Source organism: Styela clava, chromosome 3 (assembly GCF_964204865.1).
Source record: "Styela clava chromosome 3, kaStyClav1.hap1.2, whole genome shotgun sequence".
Lineage (NCBI taxonomy): Eukaryota > Metazoa > Chordata > Ascidiacea > Stolidobranchia > Styelidae > Styela > Styela clava.
In genome coordinates this window covers 23,963,365-23,988,298 of record NC_135252.1, presented here as the reverse complement: position 1 = coordinate 23,988,298, position 24,934 = coordinate 23,963,365, and the positions used below count along the sequence as shown (strand labels likewise).

The following is a 24,934-nucleotide window of genomic DNA, read 5'->3' as shown; positions in this document are numbered from 1 at the left end:
ACTGACCAGAATAATCTAACTTTTAAAAGATATTCTTGATGCTGCCAAGTCACGCATCATCGAATCTCAGATTATGGAAATAGTGTCAGAATCCCCTATATTTTTGAATGAGATTATTCAGTGATAATACCGACAGGATAGTTGGAATAGTAATAACTTAGAACAGACTCTTAAATCAAACGAATGCAGATATACATCGTTTTTTTTTAATGTTCGTAATGTACGAAGCAGCTATGTCATCACCCATTGGTTGTTATCGTTCAACCGTGACTCAATTGCAAGTTCATTCAAGTATTCCTTACATTTCATTGCTTTTCCTCTTCTTTCTGTGTTTCTTCCGCTGGATTTTCATTCGCTTTTTCGTTCATTATATTATCCACATTCCCAGTTTCTTCACTATTCTGCGGCTTTTCATTTGGTTCTGTGTTAATTTGTTCATCTGTTATATTTTTAATTTTATTTTCAGTAATTTCAGTTTTTTCCTCTGAATTTGAAATTTCCATGGTTTCCTCTTTTTCAGTATTTTCCTGCTTTTTGGAAACAATCTCAGCCTTTTCCTCTTGTGTTTCAGGCACCTCAACCATTATTTCTTTATTTTCTGTGTCATCTTCTTCAGTCTTCCCATCTTGCTGTTCAATTTCAATCGCTTTGGTCTCAGTTTCCTCCAATTTTTTATGGTTTTCATGATTTTCTTCAGAACTTTCATCACCTTCCTTGGCATTTGCATTTATTTCTTTTAAATTTTCATCATTTTCTGTCATATTTTCATCCTTTGGTATTTCATTGGATTCTTTTTCCTCCACATTAGAAGATGATTGTTCCTCTTTTTCTCCGATTTCCTCTTTCGATTCATTATTTACATGAACTGATTCCATTACTTCTGTTTGCGTCGATTCTTGTGTTTCCAGGATAATTTCAGCCTCTTCAGGAATATTTTCTGGTTTTCCCGATATTTTCTCATCATCTTTGACATCTTTTTCACTATCTGCTGGTGTCGTGATTTCCTCCGTTGGTTCAGTTTCCATTTTTTCCGTTTTGGCCTCTTCTATGATTTGTTCAGATTTTTGTTCTGCTTCAGTGACAATAGGCTTTTTTTGTGCTGCCGTGGACTTTTTACGTTTCTTTTTAATACCAAATGTTTGTCCGGTAAGCTTTTTCTTCTTTTTAGCCGCCCCCGCTTCGGGAACGAGCATATTAGGGGGTGCTTGGAGTTCACAACCCACCAACTCACACCACCCCACAGGGTAAATATCAGGTGAATTACAATCGACCCACTGGTCATATTGATTTTCCCAGCCGTCAAAATGTACGTGTAAAAGACGTCCAACGATTCGTGTTACCGTGGCAACGCATATTAACCTCGGCTCCATTAAATCAACAGCTTCTAATTTCATTCCTCGTTTGAACCCGTGATCTGGTAAATCTCTGTCGAATAATTCAACCGGCGCCGCCGAGCTCGACGTTTCATTCAAATAAGTCTCCCAAGTGAAGGAATCTTTATAAGCGTTCGGTACACTTAATGAAATTCCATTCTCAATACAAAATCCGACTGGGAATATAGAGGGGGCCGTACAATGATAGCAAAACCAGTCAGAGCCATCAGCTGCTTCCGAGCCATCTATTCCGATCATTAAATACCCGTTTTTAAGAACTTTTTTGACAGTTGCAGCACAAATCGCACTCAAATTTAATGGGTCGATTGCTTCTATTTTCATTCCCGGTTTAAAACCGCAACTTTTAACTTGTTTTACTGCAGGAAAAAGCTCTTGTTTTGCATTTTTAAATCCCTTTTTGTTTTTGTAGTCTTTGCTAGCGACAAGAATCTTATGGCCGACTCTCTCACACCACCCGATGGGGTGAATCAACGCGGATTGCGAATGACACCAGAAATCATCATTCACATAGTCTGAGTCTTCGTAACGTAGTCGTAAGCGCCCACCAACTATTTCTTCTATGATTCCAATTCGCATTCGTGAAATTTTAGTTTTGTCCACGACCTCTAACCTCATATTTGTAAGAAATTGAGACTTTACACTTTCAATAACACGACGCTGAAAATCGTTTGGCAACGTTTTAGCGCCCGTTAATCTCCGAACCAAAAAAGTTTTCCAATTTGTGTATTTATGTTGAATTGTTTGGGGAGGAACAAGAGGTTTTCCTATTGTAGCACACCAACCAACAGCATGAACATCTAAAGTGCATAAATTGCACCAAAAATCGCAGCAAGCATCTTCACCAAAGCCTTCATATCGTAATTTAGCTTTGTAACCGGCTACTTGGACGACAGACGCAATCCAAAATACTTTAGTATTCAAATTACAATCTAAATTTAGAACCTCAACTTTCATTCCAGAGCCGATTTCGCCCCAATGTGCTGACATAGGAGAATGTTGAAAAAGTTCTACCGTGGCAGCAGAGGATTTTTTATTCACCAAATATGCCCCCCAATCGAACCCCATGCTGATGCACTGTTGTCTTTCTGATTCGGAGGGAAGTTGCAAATTCCGTGTCTTTTTGGGATTAAGTTTAGGCGCAGTTTGGTGCTTGTTAAAACGATGTTGCGCAGAAAAACTGTGAGAGCAAGCAGCACTACAGAAACGCTTGCTATTTGAATAGAAATCCTCTCGGATGCCAGATTTATCGCAATACTCACAAATAGCTGTCTCCTCTTCAACTTCCATCCATATAAAAGTGAAATTCCCTACCAGAAACGTAAATTCTCCTCGAGTAAATGTCGCAAAACCCCGTTAGCGCGCACTTTTACCTGTCGGCTCAGGTAGGAGTAACTGAAATATCCTTTACCAGTATTTTATGTAAATATCGAAATTATATTTTGATTTAGTTCTCTTTTATGTCAAAAAACTATCCTAAAATTACCAAATTTTGAAAATAATTCATTTTACATCAAAAAAATCCCATTATATTCAAATATATCACATTGAATTAATATAATTTTAACATTTTTATGAACTTGCAACTACAAAAATCTGACATCACTTAATGCAACTTTTTTACCTGCTCTGTATCACCACCTACCAGATTAAAATGTATCCATGATACTGCCGATATCTGGCGCCTGTGAGTAGAATCGAATTTCAATAATCATGATGCCAGATTTTGGTGCATTACTCACTCCAATAGTACAGTAACATGATCACCAAAAAAAGTTGGTTGATGATTGTAATGAATAACTAAATTTAGATTATTGAAATAATAATAAATACTTTTAACTAAGTGATAAAATTTTCAATTCAGGTACGGGTTTTGTATAACTAGCTTGCAAATTTGTGGCAACTGTAAGACCCAATATAAGGACGAATTGATTGGTTGACTTCTGTAGGCGTTTTTGTCTAAGCAGTTTTTGCAGCCGTTGCACATTTATTTCGCGATTTTCTAGACTAGATTCTTAAAGGAAAATGTTTTCTTCGAAGTTATCATGTCTGCAAAGAAGCTTGAAGTTGGGGAATAATGCAAAGGTGATGCATAATTTTCTAATTTACTTGGACGTTCTTTTATATTTAATCAAGGTCATTACAGCATTATGCCGTGCCAGTTTTTTAATTCTACACTTTTTTTGCTTTCATTTAGTTCTATTATTAAAACGTATACACCACTTGTGTGATATTTTGATTAGGTTATGAAGACAGTGTAAGACCTAGCGTGTTCGTGTTGTATGTATGTATGTATGTTTATTCGTCTCGTAAAAGCAATATAAAAGAGTAATTAATTATAAATACTGGAGACGGGATGTATGCACAAGACCATATTGGCCTAAAACACAAATGTGCGGCATACACCCCTTCTGATATATATAAATTATAATAGGGTAAATCAAATATGTACAATATGGTCCTTTATACAGGCAGTTGTGCAAGGAGGGTGTTAATAGTATACTATTCTATTCGTTTATCACATGCAATCTAAAACAGTAAAAAGCAGCATCTAAAAAATCGCCTATGTTTTTTCAACTTGTAATCAATTTCACAAGGACATGCAGTACATCTGTGTCACAAGTTTATGTCTTATATAAAGTTTTAACAACTTACCTAAATTTTCATGTGATATCATCATCAAAAATTGGGAGCCACCGTACTATAGTGAGGATTCAAGCAACCCTCAACATATAATCATATCCCACGGGATTCGAACCTGTGAAACTGTATAGCAACGGTTCTCAACTAGGGGGCCTGTGGTCCCCTAAGGGGGCGATAGAGTAGTTAGCGGGGGCCACACCAGACTGGATTCCATGGCATTGCACGCCCGAGGTTGCTGGCGCTCCGCAGAATTGCACACGAGCGAATTTAATTTTGCACGTCGAAAATTTGCAATCGCTCACCAATGAAAATCGGTTTTAATGGTTTTTGAATCAATAATTCAGTAATATAAAGATGCCGACAAATTGTATCTCAACAATTGTCCACTACATACTAGCTTGCAAGATTTGTCCTGATCGAAAAATGCGAAGCAAAAAGGACCATGTTTCATAATTTCTTGGCGGTATGGACGTATGGCACATCGTTTTGAATGAAAGGAATCCCGTAAGAATAGTTATGAGCGAAAAGAACGTCAAACTCCTTGCCGACGCTGGTCAGTTACGGCTCTGATTCAGCGTATTTCTTATTCAATAATTTCATGCAAAAACACTCCCAAAATTAATGTCAAAGTTCAACGGTCCATTTTGCTCTGATTCGACATATTTTTATCCAATAATTTAACGCTGATGTATTGATCAGTATCTGAAGTCAAAGTCAGTTGCACGCGGTGCAGTCGTTTTGCATGCCATTGACTATTATTGCACGCCGGAAATTCTGATTTGCACGCGGGAATTTATGATTGCACGCCTGATTTCTCGTTCAAAAAGGCCATGAAATCCAGACCGGGGGCCACAATGCTAGGCGCCAAACTGATTTTACTTTCAACTTCACAAGAAAACTCTGTCCTTTCTATTTTCATTGCTCGATTTCACAGGATGTTTTCACTATGTTGAGCATGAATTGTTGGAACATAATGGAAGTTTGGAATCTACCAATTAAAATAACACTCCAAATGCTACTGTAAGAATAAACAGGGGACCATGAGTGCTAGAAGCGTCCGGCAGGGGGCCACGAGGCGTAGAAAGTTGGGAACCACTGCTGTATGGGGTAATCAGTGGTGTGATGACGAGGTTGTTCCCATCGCTTAGCACTTATTATTGGACACACAGTGGGCCTTTGTATCGTGTTGTTATGTTGTTGTTCTCGATATTTTTCTTCTCGTCTCATTACTTACTAAACCAATTGCTTTGAAATTTTCAGTGCGGAAAGATTGTATTTTTCGCTAAAAGGCTATTGTTTTTTTTTGTGTCCATATATTTGAGCATAGCTCTTTTGTTATATGTTATCTTATTTATTGTTCTCCATAATTACAGGTAACCTGGACCCGGCCACTCAGCACATCCGTTTTCTCTCTTAGCCAGACAAAATGGAATTGGACTGGAAACGAGACCCTGGAACAAGACGACCCAGAAATCAATTCTTTGATTAAACAAGAAAAAGACAGACAAGTCAGAGGACTGGAACTGATTGCTTCAGAGGTGAGGATTAGGGCAAGGATCCGTGAAACCCTTGGGATCTGTGATGACTGCACCAGTGTGCCGGAAAGATATAAAAAGAGTCTGATCGATCTTTAATTATTGATTTCAATCATTGCATCGTTTTGTTTGAGCATTGCGGACCAATATCTATTGCTGTCAGAAAAGGCAATTATAATTTTATTGCCTTTTGCAATGACCTACATGTGTGACCTACACCTGTTTCGCTCAGATAAATTATCGGACTTTTCTCAATTATTCCCCCCCCCTACTATGCACATTATCCAGTTAGGGTTAGGAATACGAATTGAGCTCGAAATTCAAATTTCAAATCATTCTTAGCCCCAACTGGACAATTGCTAATTTGTTGTTTTAAAACGTGGGGGGGGGGATAACTGGAAATTTTCCTAAATTTCCAAGTGAGTGCACATATCTTTCAGCATTCCTGTAGTTTTTAATTTTGCTCATGGTTGAGACATCTAAGTGACATGTGTATACTTTTGAGTAGTTTGCATATCTCTCGGATGAGTTTTCCTGCTGAGTTTTTATCATACATATTATACAACGTTTCTTACTAATTATCAATTTTTCAGAATTTTGCATCTCGTGCTGCTCTCGAAGCGATGGGATCTTGCTTAACTAACAAATACTCAGAAGGGTATCCAGGTAAATGATTTGGGTATTGATTTAGTGGTAGCACATAGGGTCGAAATGGGGGGGGGGGGTTAAAGTTTGGTGTGTTTCCATAGCATCTGAGGCTGTACGAGCTACATTTGAGACCGCCAATTAAGCATTTTCAACAGATAATAACATTTGCATATGTGAAAATGTTTGTTATCAATGATTGCCTGTTTTAGGCAATGTTCTGGATTCGGAGTTGAAATTTCTTGGAGTTGGATCAAAGATCTTCGGTATCTAATCTTGTCAAAACTTTAAGCGTATCGTTTTCTGGCTTCAATTTCCTATATATGGTATCATTCTCCTATGGCTTTTATAGCTCTGCCTATTACTTGTGAAGATTTAAAATAAAAAACTCCCCAATCAAATACCCTCCTGTGTATTTACTTTTGCTTTTGGAATAGTTTTTACTTTATTAAGTTTATTTCAGTCTTCGGTAAACCTTGCATTTATTTTTTCATTGGAATTCTGTTTTTATTTCCAGGTCAAAGGTACTATGGCGGGACAGAAATTGTTGACAAAATCGAACTTTTGTGCCAGAAGAGGGCGCTAGAGGTATTTCGACTTGATCCAGAAAAATGGGGAGTGAATGTACAGCCTTATTCAGGTATGTTCTTGAAGGATCATTGCTTGTTATTTTCTATGAAATATTTTTAAAAAAAAAGCTATTATTGAAATTTTGGCTTGATGGCTGCAGATTAGTCTGTGACGTGACATGGCATATTTTCCGTGGCATGGCATTGGAGATGAAAACTGAATATCACAAAGCAAAATGCAAGTTTTTGACTGAAGGTTTAAGTTTGCCTGGTTTATATTTCTTCAGAAACTGATTTTTGTTGTCTTAGATCTGTTGGCATAATTATTTTTAGTTAGGGATGGACAAGCAAAGCATTTTGTCTCCTGTTCTCGGAGAAAGTTGTGAAAATATCTAACAACTTAATACGAAATTTAGATTTATTTTCAAACTTTATTTAAAATATCTAGACTATGAATTGTTGCAATAATTTAAATGCCCTTTTCATCTCCAGTATGACAATGTCAAAACAATGCAAACAATGCAAAAATAATTTTGTGGCCCGCGGAGCCAACAACCTTGGACCGCCCTGATCTAGATTATGAATTGTTGCAATAATATAAATGTCTTTTTCATTTATTTTCATTTTTCCAGTTTGACAATGTCAGCCACCATTAAATTCGGCTCTATCATAGCGAATGGCAATACTGACTGTGACATCACATGCGACATTCACAAACATGATTTTCTTGATGCGACCCTGGCAAAATTCAAATATCTTTGTTTGTTATTGAACATGGAACAGGGGCATGTGTAACTGGGACGAGGGGGAAAGGGGGCTAGAGTCCTTCCCCCATTTTTTTTTAAAATGTAAAATGAATTAAAGCATTTTTCTGTGTGGTACAAAGCAAATTTTCATAGCTTGAAATGCTTTTTAGAACTGTAAGACTCCTGGAAACCCACAAACCCGCCAGTCCAGGGGTGGGCAACATACGGCCCGCGACAAGATTTTGACCGGCCCGCTGACTGTATCCAACCACGCTCTGTAATGTGGTCCGACGCATCATTCTTGAAAGTTTGCTCTACTCTCACCGTACTGTCAGTGCGAGTTGTTGAAATAAACAATTGCCTTAGTGAACAAACAATTGCGTTAGCACACTTGTTAAACGAACAATATAAGGTCAAAGCAGAGAGCGTTGTAAACATTCCCAACTACTGTTATCAGTTATATTTAGATTCTAAATATAAATAGATTTTAGAAATTAGATATTATATTAATATTAGGTTTTATTAACCATGGAATATTCTAAGAAACGTAAAGTTGACAGAGTGTCGAGCATTCAACAAAGATTGGATACCGAAGTATTTTTCTAATAATCCGGCCCACCGAGAACTTCATTCTCCCACATCTTGACTAGAGAAGTTGCCCACTCCGGCGCTAGTTGATGCGGTTTAACTTGTCGATTTGAGATTTCAGAACCCACTCGCCCCTTTGAAAATACCTGCTATGCCCCTGATATGGAAGTATGTTGTGAAAAGTTATTAGAGTTTGTCTTATTTTACATTGTTCTGGTTTAAAAACGCTGTGTCATTCTTTACAGGTTCCCCAGCAAACTTCGCCGCTTACACAGCAGTTTTGAATCCGCATGACAGAATCATGGGTCTGGACCTTCCTGATGGCGGACAGTAAGTTTCATTGTTCCCTGTTTCAATTTTTACATGAACTGTGAAATGTGCTCACTGAAGCATGACAAGTTGAAAATTGAGCTCAATGCCATGTCTTTAATAACAGCTGTGTATTTTTTAACCAAACTCAATAATTCAGCATTCTCGCATCCTAGCAACAGTTTCCTAGCAACCTATGATCTGTCCCCTACGTTGCCATCACATTAAATGCTAGTGCAGTGGTTCCAAACCTTTTATGGCTCGTGGCCCGCGCACGAAGTCTTCTAGCCTTCATGGGCCATGGGCCTTGGTTAATCACACCATTGTTTATTTTGGTAAATTCCAAATCCCATTATGTTCAAACAATTCATGCTCAACAAAGTGAACAATGTGGAATAACCTTATCAACAGGGATGGCCAAAACCGAATAGTTCACTATTTCGAATACATTCGAAATTATTTTTTCCGAATATGAAATTTCGAATACTTCGAAAATAAAATCCATTAATTGAAGCTTATCTAAATGTATGTGGGAATTTCCATACAATGAGCAATGGAATAACTGCTATCTACAAGTTACAACCTAGCTATATTACCAAGCATTTCATATTTGCAGATTATTGCAGTATATATTTTATATACCATGAGTCATGTCACCAGAATTAAATTAATACGGCAATAGTGGTATCGATGATGGATTTGAATATTTGCGCAACACAAAATCATCCTAGTAAAACGCCCATACTTTCAAATACCAACCATTATCCAAATTATTTGCCAAAAAGCGGGATAAAGTATGAGTTATTTTTCCGACTTGTGACAATTTTTTCGCGAGTACAAAAATACGAATCAAAAATTATTTATATTCGGGAACTTTACCACACATTTGAGGTCCGAAGATCGCCGTTGTATGTTTGAGTAATAATACTTTTATTATTTTATAAATATGAAAATAGGAATCAAAAATTATTTATAATCGGGTAGTTTACCACACATTCCAAGTCCACAGATCGCCGTTGTATTTTGTGAATACGGAAATAGGAATCAAAAATTAATATTAATCGCGAGTTTGCCACACAATTTATGTCCACAGATTGCGGTGATATTGTGCCGAATATAATTAGTTTTTTATTATTTTCGTACTCACGAATAATTGTCACACGTCAGAAAAAGAATGGTTGCCATTGGTTTGTATTTAAAAGTATGGACTTTTTACTAGGATGATTTTGTGCTGCGCAAAATATTCGAATCCATGACCGATACCACTATTTAAAATGCCTTACCGTGTTAATTTAATTCTATTATCATAACTCAAATGTTGGTAAATCGGGCAGTTTACCACACATTTTAAGATCCCAGATCGCCGTTGCATTTTAGAATTATAATAGTTTAATTATTTTGTAAATACGAATCCGAAATTATAATTGGGCAGTTTACCACGTATTTCATGTCCACAAATACCCGTGGTATTTGGTATTAATACTTTCATTATTTTATCAATATAAAATATGAATTAAATTTTTAATAAAATCAGTCAGTTTACCACACATTTTATGTCCACAGATTGTCGATACAACCATGAGTTACATTGAACAGAATTAAATTAATACGGCATGACATTTTAAATGCTGGTACCAGTCATGGATTGGATTATTTTGCGCAACAAAAAATCATCCTGGTAAAGGATCGATACTTTTAACTATCGTTATCAGAAATTATTTTCTAATAAACCGACTTGTTTTTCCAACTTGTGACAATTTATTGGATATCGTAACAATGACTGCTATAAATACCGTATTTCCCCGCTAATAAGTCCACATGGCAAATAGGACGATGTCTATTTTTAGCACTAAAAAAAGGGGTTTTTCCATATAGACCTCCAATAAGACGGGTAGAAAAATTGTGTCCCTGTTGTTCAGTTATGCTGATATGCGCTAATAATTTTAAATGTTTAGAACCAGATCATGTTAGTTTGGTAGAATCATACTCACAGAATTAACTATTTTTAACATTGAGCGGTAAATTTAAGTTGTAAAGCGGCAATCATTTTGGACAACCTTTTAACCCGAATGTTGAAATAATTTTGGAATGTGATAAGTAATACACTGTACGTCCACGGGTTATTTCACAGCTGTGTTTTCCTGTCATGTTCTGCTGAATCGGCAAAACGAAATGGTCACAAATCACTTTATCTCGGTGGCCTAGAAAAGCGACTTATTAGCCGGGAAATACGGTAATTGTCAATTTTTCGACGTAATGGAAATGAATTTGTAAATTAGAAGCCTCGTAGACGAATGTCGGCAATGTCCACCCACGCAAACCTGCAAATGTGTCGCAACACTATGCGACGTACGGTCGCACAGAATATAAACAATCAAAGTGCCGATTCTAATTCATCGTCATTACAATACGTGAGACAGCGTAAGAAGTCGTTTGGAGATTCCCGTAAAACGAAACACCACGTTTACGGCGGCAAAAGTGGCTACTATTCGGAATTATTCGAAAATCAGCCGAAAAAGGTATTCGAATACTTTGATATTCGAATACATTCGAATATTCGATTCGTTTTGGACAACCCTGCTTATCAAGCAATGAAACTAGGAAGAACCGAGTTTTCTTGCAAAGGGAAAAGTAAAATCAGTTTTGTGCCTGGCAGACCCCCTTCAACTGCTCTTTGACCCCCGTTAGGAACCACTGCGTTAGACCATGGGACCCTAATTTTTCCTGATCTGCTCCAAACTCTATTCATTCTTTTTCAGTCTTACTCACGGTTTCATGACGGACACGAAAAGGATCTCAGCTACGAGTATTTACTTTGAGTCGATGCCTTATAGATTGAATGTAAGTGTAAATTTTGCTTCTTTGAATATTTTTCTTTTATGGGCATTTCACCTTTGACCTTTGCAAGACGTTTCTCTGAGAACTTCATTTATGTAAGATTTTGCATCTCATGGGAATTTTCCTAAACAAGATGACTCAAATTGTGTAATTGTCTTGCATTCGGTATTTACAAACGTGCAATTTTATGCGATAATTCTTTGTAATGTCAGTAATGGTGGGTAGGGCTGGGCATTTCGAATCTAATAGTAAATTATTCGAATCGGTTAAGAGCAAATTTTCGAATTGCCGCCATCTTGTTTTACTCTTTCTACCAATGGTCGAGGTAAATTTCTCAATTTTTTTTTGAAGCCATTTGTTTTCAACACAATTCTGACATATGACTCTTTTCTGTATTGAGTTATTGATGAAAACTTGTTTTTTTATTGTCAGGAATGTATTCTATATTTTCAGTAATTTATGTGTCTGGAGGACCTAAAATAATAAGAAAATTACATACAATTTCATACCTTCCAAGTATTTGAGATTCGATTTGAAAAAATTATTCGATTCGATTCTGAAATCATCAGGTATTCGAAAATGCCCAGCCCTCTCAGTAGCCATTGACGCTCACATGGCAAAAATACATACAGTATTGATTTTTGCTCGTATCGCTGCGTTAAATCTTTCGCCATTTTAGCTGGTGCCTGTATTGCTGTAAGGCTAAGCGATAGCCGCATTATCTTCACTTGCCTTTTCCCGGTCATTTTTTAAAAATTAGACATGTACATTTTGTGTGGCCCAACTAGATGTCTGGAGTTGGTAATATGACAAATAACTTCACACACCAGTGAGGTAAAACCACGTTACAATTTTTCCTTTGCATCTCACTAAAAAAACTAAAATGGGTGCTCCCGAAGTATGCGAACCAAGATGGCGGACATCGGAACGTAACACGGGTAACAGGTTAGGGTTAGGCGATAATTTTTTTCCAATTTTCCTTATTTTAGTCCTATTATCATTTCGAAGACTAGCCAAGAGCCTCCCGTAGTATTTATACCTAAAATTATGGTCTAACCCTAACCTAGTACACATATTACATTCCGATGTCCGCCATCTTGGTTCGCATACTTCGGGAGCCCCCTAAAATGTTAGTACTTGCAATAATTCATGACTTGATAGATCACCGAAAAAGATCGTCTCAATAATATTTTTCCTCTCAACAGCCCAACACAGGTACAATAGATTACGACAGCCTTGAAGCAAACGCAAAATTATTTCGACCTCGTCTGATTATCGCTGGAGCAAGCGCTTACTCAAGGAAGATTGACTATGAGAGAATGAAGAAGGTAAGAAGGGTCGGTAGACCAGTGGTTCTCAAACGGTGGGGCTTGCCCCGCAAAAGGGACATAAACAACACTTTGGATATTAACAATCCATCCCCATATTTTCAACGTGTTTTTGAATAAAACCTAACTTGGCCTTACTATCTGTTATTTATAGCTTATTACTTATCGATTTTAATCGGTAAGTATGTTGATAGGTATTTGTCTATCTGTCTGTTTGTCTGTTAGATGCACCGATATCTCACGAAAGCGAGATTGAATCTGCTCCAGATTTTGCATGTGCATTCATCTTATCTCGGACCAGAAGCCTATTGATTTTGGGCGAATTATGTCGTATAATTAGCGAGTTATCAATCAATTATTGATATAGTGATCTAGATTTTTGTAAAGCGAGAGAATTTTGAGACCCGCTGAGTGTGTGTGATGCGCAGTGCGCAAGTTACAAGAGCGGATGAATCAAAACTGCAGTTTCTGTTTTGGGGGATCCCCTAGCTATCGATCGATAAGTCTTCGGTTTTCAACCGATATTCTCGTTGTTAGCTAGTTATTTCTGAGGTGGGTGTGAGACTTGACAAATTCTAAAAAGGGGCGTGGCTCAAAAAGTTTACTAGCCACTGCGTTAGACAATTGATTCATTATGCTTCAAGGGTTTCTGGCAACAGGACAAATCTTGAAATTTGGAATAAGCAAAAAAACAGGTTTTCGTCATGCTGGTATGCAAGTCCGTAGCCAGGAGTTTTTAAAGAAAAGGGGGATTCTGAAATTTCTAATTGCCAAGTTAGCTTGTATCAGCTGACAGGTCTGACCGAAGGCCGTAAAACGTGGGTTGTGAGCAATGTTCCCTCCAATTTTTTGTAGTATGTGTGCGCAGAAAATTTGGTGTGTGCGCACTTATTTAGAAATGACTAATATTTGTGCAGAAACCAATGAAAAAATTTTGGCGTTCTAACCGGGTAATAAGTGGGCCAACAGCAAACTTTCTTAACCTGCCAACCGAGCACATTGCTACATTACATCGAAATACGTCTGTGCGCAGTAAATCTATGCGTGTGCGCAGCCTCTGAAAGCTGTGTGCGCGCGCACACGCGCACACCTTAGAGGGAACACTGGTCGTGGGGATCTAAAAAGTGTTTCAAGTTGGGTAGAATCCTATATATGAGAGAGGGGGTTCCGCGACACTCAACCCTCGAAATACATGCACACAGCATGTTGGAGTCAGGGTTAAAATATCTTTTTTGTCAACTTGAGTTTGAGCTAAACGTAAAATTATTCTCTCAGCCTTGATCTTGCCATAGATTACTTCATCTTATTTGGCTAATTCGAGGCCGTCTGGCGCAATGACATTTTGTCAGATCGTTCCAAACTTGTCTCAGTTATCTCTGGCTCAAACTTCAGTCAATCAAAAAATAGTTCCGAACTCAACCCCAGGCGACACGACGTGCACCAGCTGTGGTCGTTTTTTTTTTCTCCTACAGCGACTAACAAAAATTCTTCTTTTCAGATCACAAACCAACATAACGCTTATCTCCTTTCTGACATGGCACATATTAGCGGACTAGTGGCAGCTGATTTAATGCCTTCACCGTTCGAACATTCCGATATTGTTACTACGACAACACACAAGACACTAAGGGGCGCTAGATCTGGACTCATTTTTTATAGGTTTGTTTTCTCTGTGTTTTTTTTTATTCTAAAAGTACAGAATAAACAGAACAAAACTTATGGCCATAAATTTTCCTCTTATGCAAATGAAGAAAACAATATTTACACTTGAATTTTCCGTTTGTTTTTACATGATTGTACCCAATAGTTCCAGGAATCTAGCGCATTTTCCACAAAAGTTAGTTTAGTGTTAGCAAGGCAATCTTTATTTCTCACAGTAAACTTTATTTCTGCTACATCAGAACCAGGGGCCAAAAATTTTGCCCATACTGACTGGAGGGCCATGTAAGTGTCACTAAGTGTGGCGTAAAAAATTCCATTTTATGGAGAGGGTTACAAAAGCAAAAGTGGAAAACAATAAGCCTCACGCCAAAACTAAATTTAATCTCAATCTGACAAATTCCTTGAGGTATTTTTTAGCTAAAACATCAAACTTTGGTTTCAGTTTGATTGTGGCAATTGTCAAAACAAATTTGAAATTTCAATAAGAACAACTATATATAGTGCGTGCAAAATTGGTTAAAAGCAGAAATTTATGGCAGAATCAGGCCAGATTGAATCAACCAACATGACGGATTTGGCCATGTCAGCGCTGCAGCATCCTTGCATTATATGCATACAGATTAGAGGTAAGATCGGGTTAAAAAATTTCAGCCCGACCCGACTCCGGCCCGTGGGTATTAAACCCTACCCGACCCGAGCCCGACTAATTAGATGGATTTGCAGGCCCAACAAATTAACTGGATTCGCAGGCCCGAAATTTCATATTTTATTTAGGAGTTCTTCTTTTGTGAGCTCTATAATCTGCACATCCATTTGACAATGCTAATGGATAGAGGGTAGCTAAAGGTTTTACTGGGCAAACTAAGAAATTCCCTAGCGACACACATATTATCATCAAGAGGCATTCAAAAACGTGTCAAATGTCCCGCTGCACTCCACTTGTGCGGCACATTAAATTAAACGAGGTATGCCATTAAAAAGCAATGAATAAGCATCATCATCCAAAGAACTACGAAACTTTAAATTTCGAAATTTAATATTTATGAAATCGGAACCACTCTGAAAAATAGTTTCTAATAAACATATATTTACTTATAAAAAATCCAGCGATATATAAGCCCGACCCGAACGTAATGATTGTCATTTCAGGTCCGACCCGAACGCAATGTTTGACATTTTAGGCCCGGCCCGAACGTAATGATTAACAATATAGGCCCGACCCGAACGCAATGCTTGATATTTCAGGCCCGATCCGATGGTCGGGTCGGGATGGGGCTCGGGCTCCAGATCTTAGCTCTAATACAGATCCACCAGCGCTGAAGCATAGAAGAAGAGTAACTAGTTGCTAACCCAATCAATTGAATATTGAGTTTATACTGTGTTTTCCAGAAAAGGTGTGCGAAGTACATCAAAAAAGACGGGAAAAGAAATCAAGTACGATTTGGAAGATCGAATAAATTTTGCTGTTTTCCCAAGTTTACAAGGGGGCCCTCACAACTACGCCATAGCTGGCGTTGCTGTGGCCCTCAGACAGGTAATGGGCCATTTTGAAAAACTTGACTGCTGGTGATGGCCAACTTCAGACTGGAGTCTGGGAACCTCGCCTCATTTTAAAATTGAGACTATTTATTGAAAAATTTAAGAAACGACTCTAAGACAAAAATATTTTCATGTGATTTGTTTCCCGTCTCATGGTTTTGAAGGGAATTTTGACTTTTTATTTTAGCTTCCAAGTAATAATGAATCTCTGAACTTTTTAGAAAACTACCTCAACCCTGGTTACAGACTAGCAAGAATTTTGATTTTGAATCCTACTGACTTCAGCTTAAGGGAAATTTTGTCACCGACTTCTAACCCACACATTTTGATAATGAAATCCCGAATCATTTTAAAATTGACTACAGATTAACAGAAAATTTGCTCTCGACTTCAGAATTGAGGAAATCCTGACTTTAGTATATTATGCTTGCATTCTTCAATTGCATGAACCCTCTTTTTCCGCTGGTTACAATCGACTTTTTGTACCATTTTATAATATGTAATGACCAGTTAACCAAACGTACAAGGAACACCCCCAATATCTCTTTAAAAAGCTTATTTTCGTGTCTTCCTACTAAAATGCGCCCAAATGACGTACGCGCAAACCGTTCGACCATACGCCGGTAAGAAAAGAGAAATTTCAAAAAATTTTGAGAGAACGTTTCACACTCTTATCGAGATTTCAAGCGCTCTGCTCAAAGAGCGTTACGTCACCTTTGCAGAAAAACCAGACTCAGCTTCGCAAGCGAAGCGAAACGCGAAATAATCAATGATATGTGAGAGCATGTTCACGATAGTTGTCTGGAATCTTTGTTTGTTTATTATGTGCGCGGAATTGTTTCCCGCTCGTTCAAATGACTTATCTTTGAAGTAATGACAAATACTTTCGTGTATCTCTAAGCTTTGAAATACCTACACAAATAAAATTCACTTAGTAGTAAAATAAATAATTTGCAAAAAAAATGTTGACGGATCAAGCACGGATCATAGTTGGATGCCTAAAAGGATTTTAGTTAGTGCTGGAATACTTCACAAAACATGAAAATAAACGTAAAATAGTCCGAAAATAACTATTATGACCAAGGATGGTAGTACGAATATATTCTTTATGCGGAAAAAAGAGTTAATCAACTTGATGCTTTTTACTTTTCTTCAGAAGTTCTGACTTCGGTTATTACCATTCCAAATTCCATTTCAGGTCTTTTGAGAATTTGAGATCTCTGATTGTTTTCTAACTCTCTGGATCTTGCAATTTTATTTTATTTTGGATTCATACAAAAATCTTTGCTGGTTTCACAGCCCCACCTAAAACTTGACAGGCCAATAATTAAACTGTAACTCAACTTTTATTTCTCCAGGCGATGTCGCCAGAGTTCAAAGAATACCAGATTCAAACAATGAAAAATGCAAAAGCAATGTCAGATGCATTGCAATCTTTGGGTTATAATGTGGTATCAGGTGAGATGTTGCTCTGTTCTGGCATCACGCTGGTCCGACATATAATTTGTTCGCACCGGGTATATTTTTGTACACTCAGCACTGGCACATTAACAATTATCCAATGCTGTTTCATATATATATTTTGTATCTTACTATTAAACATATGATGCAAGTCCTAATTTAGCATATCAGTATGTTGGGATTAACATTAACAATGGGATTATCAATTTTAACAATTCAAGGCAAAAAAATTATTGCCGAAATTCTTAAATTTCATTGTTCTGAAAAATGCCTGCTTGATATCAAATAAAACCCAACTGTTTCAAATCCTTTACGTTATCGTTGTAGGAATTAAACTCAATCAATTGAGCTATTGATATTTTTTTACTCATTCAAATGGTTTTCATGTTTGTTACTCCCTCAGGTGGCACAGACAATCATCTTGTACTCGTTGACCTTAGACCTAAGGGAATCGATGGAGCACGAACAGAAAAAGTTCTTGAAGCGGCGTCAATAACAGCGAACAAAAACAGCGTTCCGGGAGATAAAAGTGCACTCATACCTGGAGGACTAAGGCTGGGTGAGCCAGATAAACGTTTTACTAAAATTAGTTATCTTGTATTTCTTTCCACACCGAACAAAGCATTTGCTGATATTTTAAGATCTACTATCTTTGAAAAGACGCCAATGATTTTGTTTTGACATCCATAATATATATTCGGTCTCTCATGCCTGTTTTGCCCTAGGATTTCCTTATTTTGAAGAACTCCTGTTTTGCACCAGATTTTCCATTTTTTTGATAAACCTTTTTTTTGCCCAGATTTTTTGTTTAAAACCCTTGTTTTGCCCCAGGATTTCCTTATTTTGAAAAACAATTGTTTTGCCACAAATTTTTAGTATTTTAAAAATCACGCCACTGGATGGATCATCCCTTTTTGGAATCAATTTTCGCAAGCTAATCCCTTTTAAGCGGTATACATCATTCTGTTTTTACTTTCAGGTGCTCCAGCGCTGACGTCTCGCCATTTTGTTGAGGATGATTTCCGTAAAGTCGTCGACTTTTTGAACAGAGGAGTAGAAATAGCAGTTGAAGCCAAGACACGTACAAGTAAGTTATATTGGTTAAAAAAATTAGGGCCATCTGCCGGGGAGACACAAATAGTGACTGGTGTCTAAGGCAATGGTTTTTCATGCAACGGCACAGACGATTTTTCAAGGATCGTGAAGCTAATTAATTTACATTTCTTCATTTTGACAAGACTTGACAAATTTTAAAAAAGGGGCACAGCCTAAAAAGTTTGAAAGCTGCTGGTCTGAGAATTTTCAGAAGTGTAACTAACTTCTGAAATCTACCTGAAGCATGCAAAAAATTAGTTCCTTAATGTACACAACCAGAGCGCTGTGGGAAAGTCAAGAAAAGAGAATGTTGCTCAGCCTTATAGTAATAAAAGCACTGGTCAAAGGGGCGAAAGATTTACCACAGCGACAAAAGCAAAAATTGCATGTATCTTTAGCCATGTGAACGCCTTTTCAAACGGGGGGCGCAGACAATTTTTTGAGGAGGCCTGAAGCTAATTAATGTCATCATCGATCCATCGCATAAAACGAATCCTGTAGAGGTCACAGGAATTAACAATATAAAATAAACGAGAATATCGGTCAGAGACCGAAGACTTATCGATCGAAAGTTAGGGGATCCCCAAAACAGCGCTCTTACTCCATAGTGACACCTTGTGTCTGGCCCATCACTAATTAATTAATAACTCGCTAATTATACGACATAATTCATCCAAAATCAATAGGCTCCTGGTCAGAGATAAGATGAATGCACATGCAAAAATCTGGAGCTTTCGTGAGATATCGCGTGCATCTAACAGACATACAGACAGACAAATACCTATCAACATACTTACCGATTAAAATCGATAAGTAATAACAGTTTGAGAACCACTGGTCTAGACAAGGATATAGGCTGATATGTTAGATGTTACGGTTTTTTGAAGTATACCGGTACTTATGATAAAGCTAATGAATAGTATTGCCTGAGATTGATATATACCAGGGGTCTCAAACAGTGGGTCGCGCCCCGTAATGGGGGAGTAGGAGCCAAACAAAAATATTTGTTATATTTGATTTTACTCGTCTTATTTTGGATATTTATGTCCCATCCACGTATTTTCAACGTTTTTTTTTAATAAAACATACTTTTCCTACTGATTGTTATTTGTAGCTTATTGTTAGCTAGTTAGTTTTTTTTGAAGTTGGCGTGAGACTTGACAAATTCCAAACTATTTTTTCGTTTATAATTTATTTTAGTAATATTTATTTTTAGAAAAGCTTGCAGACTTCCTCAATTTTATAAAATCAGACGCCGAAGTCCAACGTAAAATTTCAGAATTGCGAAAGGAAGTTGAAACGTATGCAAGAAAGTTCCCAATGCCTGGATTTCCAGATCACTGAACGGGGAGTAGTGGGGGTAAAAAGCCCCAAAAAAATTTGTTTTGGGTTAAATTAAACAGATTTTTTGCATATTTTATTTATCGTGAAACAAATTTTGTTCAAAGTTTTTACCAATTTTAGGAATTTACATTTTAAAATTTAATTTTTAGTGTTTGAATAAATTTTCATGGTATTTTATTATTCATTTTAAAGCTCCACCTTTGACATGAACGAATGATGACACACACGTGTACTATTTGTCAAGTCCCAGCATCTGAATTCCATACCTATTCCATTTTTTTTCGCAAAATAGTACCTCCCTACCCATCAGTGTCAACCTTATTTTTAGCATTTCTGGACAATCTTTCAATTTTGATTCATAATTTTGATAATATTATTTTATTATACATAGTGTGCATAACATGGGTGTGTGACATGCGGCCCATGAACCACAATCTCGCCAAGCCATTTAGTGTGGCTCGTGTCAACACTCAGATATTTCGCCATCAAGCATAAATTCCCAATCTAATAGTTTATGTTTATAATGATTTTTGCGCTTGTCACTGCGTTATATATTTCAACGTTTCACCTGTTGCCTTTATTACTGTAATTCATTGTGTGGAAAAACATAAATTTTTTGCATGGCACTGGTAGATGTCTGAAGACGGTTAATTGTCCTGCTGACAAAAAATGATGCACAACACTGGCGTTCTTTAGCCGACATGATGTCCTGCTGAGTGTTATTATAAGGTTGTGGTGTTGTAACCAGTGGAGGGTTTCAAATTTTTTGTCAGCCGGTTCCATCACAAAAGTCATATTTTTCAACCGGTTCTGTTACGAACAGAACATTGACAATATTCAGTAAAGCCAACCGGTTCGCTGATATCAAAAAATTCTGTGAGATGGTTCTAAAGAACCGGTGTGAACCGGCTGAATCCCACCACTGGTTGTAACTATTGGTAATTTTGTCTAAAGTTTGCCATGCTAAAGTCAGGATTCTTTGAGTCGTTTTTTAAATGTATTCCGAGTTTAAAATACATCTCCTCACAGCCATGTAAGCATTGAAACAGGTGTAATTTTGTTTAATATATTTGTCTTTTATTCAATGTCTTTGCTTTCCTATTACTTTGGTTTTAATATTGCTCTAGTGCCTTGTACACTAAACAACGACTTTCCAACTTTTTAAGCTCGTGACCGCATTCCAATATATTAAGATTTTTTTTCCACATACCCAATTAGGTCAACATTGTTTTGCGGCGGGCATCGGGAGATTCGTGTTTTAGTTTTGATAATTGTGTTTCGAATCGAAAGTCTTAAAATGTACAATTAGCTATAGTACTTTCTGTGAAATTGGTATACACTTTGCGCTCCTTAAAATTCGTTTCAGCCTCCAGTTGGGGAAGCCCTGTACCAATATGATTTTTTTAGGTGAACCCGCTCTTCCAATAGAGGTGCCTTAGTATTTTTTAATGTGCCAGTGTTAAAATTTATTTGCTAATAGATTTATCGCTAAAAAGGTAAAAGGGTTATTCTCTTGTGTGGTTTAAGTCAACTCCATTTTTTTATTAATAGTAATAGTGTTAATGTTTCATAATGTGTTAGCTTTAAAAATGTCTTCATAGGTAGCTGATGGACTTGTTCATCGTTGTAGATAGAATTTAGAGATGTTAGGACATGTTATTTTTCGTGCGATCAAATGGTAGCCTACCTTGAGGCCACATTTTCTGACGTCATGTTTTTGTGTTATGATGTAATTTAGTAATCTTGTAAGTAATCTTGATTGTGTGGGAAATATTCCACTAACTGAATATTCAGAAAAATATAACAGTAAAATTTTTTAAGATTAGAATTTTTATAAATTTTTCCCAAATATAAAATATATTGTAATCTTCGCTATGAACCAAATATATTTTATCGTGTCAAAAATATTCCAGAGGTAGAATGAAGCAAAAAAAAATTTTTTTTCCATATCAATTTGAAATGTTCATATATAAGTAATATACCGGTACTCAGAATTCTGCATGCCAAACTGTTTATAAAATTTCTAATTTTACATCTGCTCACCGCAAGGACCCTGTGTGAAGTAGGCCAGGGCCTAGTTTGAATCAAGTCAGTGAATTACTTTGTAAAGAACTTGGAAAAACTTGTTACACTATGATTGGGGTCTTTGCTTGCTTGGGGTGAATGATGGGTGTCCAACGAATTTCATTCGACCTTATAACAATTGTAAAATCAAATGAATTTTATTGTATGGTAGATGAGAATTATAAGCACAATAGGAACTATTAATATACAAAGACAAGGAAATTTTCAGTTGTTATCACTATAAAATCGGGCGCAATTTTTTGGACACCCTGTAAGGTTTTGTGGAGGGACCATAATTATTCAAATAATGACACACAACCAATCACAAAAATTCCTAAATTTTTTACTTTATTATTAGGGAACAAAACTTATGCGACTGGACCTCGCATTCCAACTAATACCTCAAATTTCTCCTGTTATTGTGAAAATTTAGTGTTCTTATGGGGAGCGGAAAGTTATTAAGATTGATCAAAAATTCAGCATTCTACCTTTGTATATAATCTGCATTTTTTTGGTTTTTCTTCGTTTTTTAAAAAGGAACAGGGGAAAAGTCATGGGGCTCCCGAAGTATGCGAACCAAGATGGCGGACATCGGAATGTAATATGTGTACTAAGTTATGGTTAGGCCATAATTTTAGGTATAAATAATACGGGAGGCTCTTGGCTAGTCTTCGAACTGATAATAGGACTAAAATAAGGCCCATAACCTGTTACCCATGTTACGTTCCGATGTCTGCCATCTTGGTTTGCATACTTCGGGAGCACCAAAGGCATTTTTTTTCTGAATAACATTGTACCTGAATAGGTGTTTTAGTATTGAAATCATGACAAATATAATCCGAATATACACTCTGTACTAACTGTGTGTGTCCATTAAGTCTTGAAATCTTTCAAAATTGCAAAGGGATTTTATCGATACCATATATTTTGAACCTCAGATGTATTAAATGAAGTGAAAATACTTGAACAATTACTGATTAAAAAACAACAACAAATCTGGTTAAGATATATTGAGAACTGACTTCATAACCAAAATTGAAATTGTAAATGGACTTTATGTATATTTAGGATAGATATCTTTGTGTATATAATACCGCCAATAAAATAAAAGTTGCATATGTTTGCTTCAGCACACTTACTCATTTTGAGACATCATGCTTTGTCAACATCCCTGGTTTACAAAAACACTTCTCAGCATGAGTAATTTATATTATGAATAAGTAATTTTTAGCGCTTCATAAGTATGTGTACCAATATGGAGGTAACTAATTTTATTTGCCTGCTTCACATCAAGTTGTGTGAAGGGACTGACACCTATGGGCAGGGGGTATATTCACTTGGCTAACACAGACCGTCAATGAAATCTGAATAAAATTATGGCCTAAACCCAATCTGGTACACATACTTCGGGAGTCCCTAATTTTTACCCATTTGTGCTTTCCGAGTAATACTAAAACTCTGATTCGAACCTGGTCCAAGTGTACCGGTATTTTATTTCATTGATATGGTGAGTCTATTTATAATATAATAGCGAGACTTACTGTGATAATTTCCAAAATACATTAAGCATGTTAGTAGATGTTACCAAAGTAATTTTCAAAGTAGCAAGTGTTTTATTGTTTCACTTTAATTCCTTTTAGTTGTTTTAGCATTTTTGTGTCTTAATTATGTTTTTGTCTTTCGCAATGTTGGTGAGTTGGTGTGGCTGGAGGATTTTAGCACTCATGGCCCCTGTTTATCATTCCGATAGTATTTATAGTGTTATTTTGATTGGTAGATTCCGAATTTCATTATATTTAAACAATTCATGCTCAACAAAGTGAAAACACCTTGTCAAGCCATGACCCTTCAGCTGCTCTGCGGGGGGGATGTAGTTACGACCCACGACCATCCCTGGCTACGCCTCTGCCCCCTGTTATTGTTTCATAACTCATTTTCTGACCAGTTTCTTTGATTCTATTCATATCAGCTCACGTTTGCTAGTTAATTTTCAATCTTTTCTTGCATGATTTAGTTTAGACTAGAGGTAAGGTTATCAGAGTACGTGATAGAAACCTAGGGGTGCAGTGAGCAAATCATTTTCTTATTAAAATACCGACTTGGCTAATTTTGTAACTGTCCAAAAAAGCTATACCGGCAATAATATAATTTGACAACTGTACCATCGAAATGTGGCAACAAGGCGGGAATTCAAATATAACATTATCTGTAAGTTCCAATAGACAATTTGGGGCTCCCGAAGTATGCGAACCAAGGTGGCGGACATCGGAATGTAATATGTGTACTAGGTTAGGGTTAGGCCATAATTTTAGGTATAAATACTACTCTTGGCTAGTCTTCGAACTGATAATAGGACTAAAATAAGGGAAATTGGAAAAAAATTATTGCCTTACCCTAACCTGTTACGTTCCGATGTCCGCCATCCTGGTTCGCATACTTCAAGAGCACCGATAATTTTTATAAATTTATTGTGGGGCTTTGTAACTAATAGTCACCCCTTCACCGGCTTCGTAACACCAAAATTTGAGAACCCCAGATTTTGGAGAATGATTGAGGATTTATACTTTGCATTGATTTCTTTAATTTAGTAGTTTTAAGCTTCCGTGTGTTTAGAACTGTGCCTTTGCCTAGTAAATGTGTGAAATATATGCTTCCTATTTAAGCTTGTATGATTTTTTTTTATGTAGGGGAGGCTAAAGCCTATAAGATGTACCACCTTCGATTGGGTATGGGAGCAGCGCAGCGCCTGATTAACCATTAAACAATGTAAGCACGTTCTTAGGGCACCACAGAAATTTTAGAGCAGAATTTTATATAGTTTATCCGTGTTTATTAAAATATTACGAGTTCGCCTGACGACTAAAAATTCAAAATGTTCGCTTATTTTTCTTCTTCACGTATCATATTAACCTTCTTTATTAAAGATAAACGTTGAGCCTACGAGTCGTTTCTTAAATTTTTTTTTCTCCTAGTATGCTCCTTTTCAGCTATTCCAAAACGCAGAGCCGACTTAACGCCGCGCAATCCGTTTTTTTTTAGATAGGTCCCGAAATACCGACTTAGGATAGGATGGGATTAACATATTTATCCCCGGGGAGAGGAAAGCCGATAAGACGGCTTAATTATATGACGAACCACGGTCTCTCGCCCGGTTACCAGTCCAGATCGTGTATGGAA

The 24,934-nt window shown here is 36.9% G+C and overlaps 2 protein-coding genes across 2 annotated transcripts; one reads left to right on the top strand and one right to left on the bottom strand.

Moving 5' to 3' along the window:
• Positions 1 to 113: 113 nt before the first annotated feature.
• Positions 114 to 2,795, bottom strand: LOC120343093 (MBT domain-containing protein 1-like). Its single transcript, XM_039412203.2, has one exon. It carries the CDS (start codon positions 2,679 to 2,681, stop codon positions 306 to 308), a length of 2,376 nt encoding a protein of 791 aa, XP_039268137.2. The 5' UTR covers positions 2,682 to 2,795; the 3' UTR covers positions 114 to 305.
• Positions 2,796 to 3,310: 515 nt separating this feature from the next.
• Positions 3,311 to 24,419, top strand: LOC120330976 (serine hydroxymethyltransferase, mitochondrial-like). The gene is made up of 13 exons (XM_078110624.1): positions 3,311 to 3,476; positions 5,408 to 5,572; positions 6,163 to 6,235; positions 6,732 to 6,854; positions 8,363 to 8,447; positions 11,186 to 11,267; positions 12,470 to 12,592; positions 14,091 to 14,251; positions 15,644 to 15,788; positions 17,152 to 17,251; positions 17,658 to 17,813; positions 18,234 to 18,341; positions 19,566 to 24,419. Exons 1-13 carry the CDS (start codon positions 3,417 to 3,419, stop codon positions 19,691 to 19,693), a joined length of 1,509 nt encoding a protein of 502 aa, XP_077966750.1. The 5' UTR covers positions 3,311 to 3,416; the 3' UTR covers positions 19,694 to 24,419.
• Positions 24,420 to 24,934: the final 515 nt, after the last annotated feature.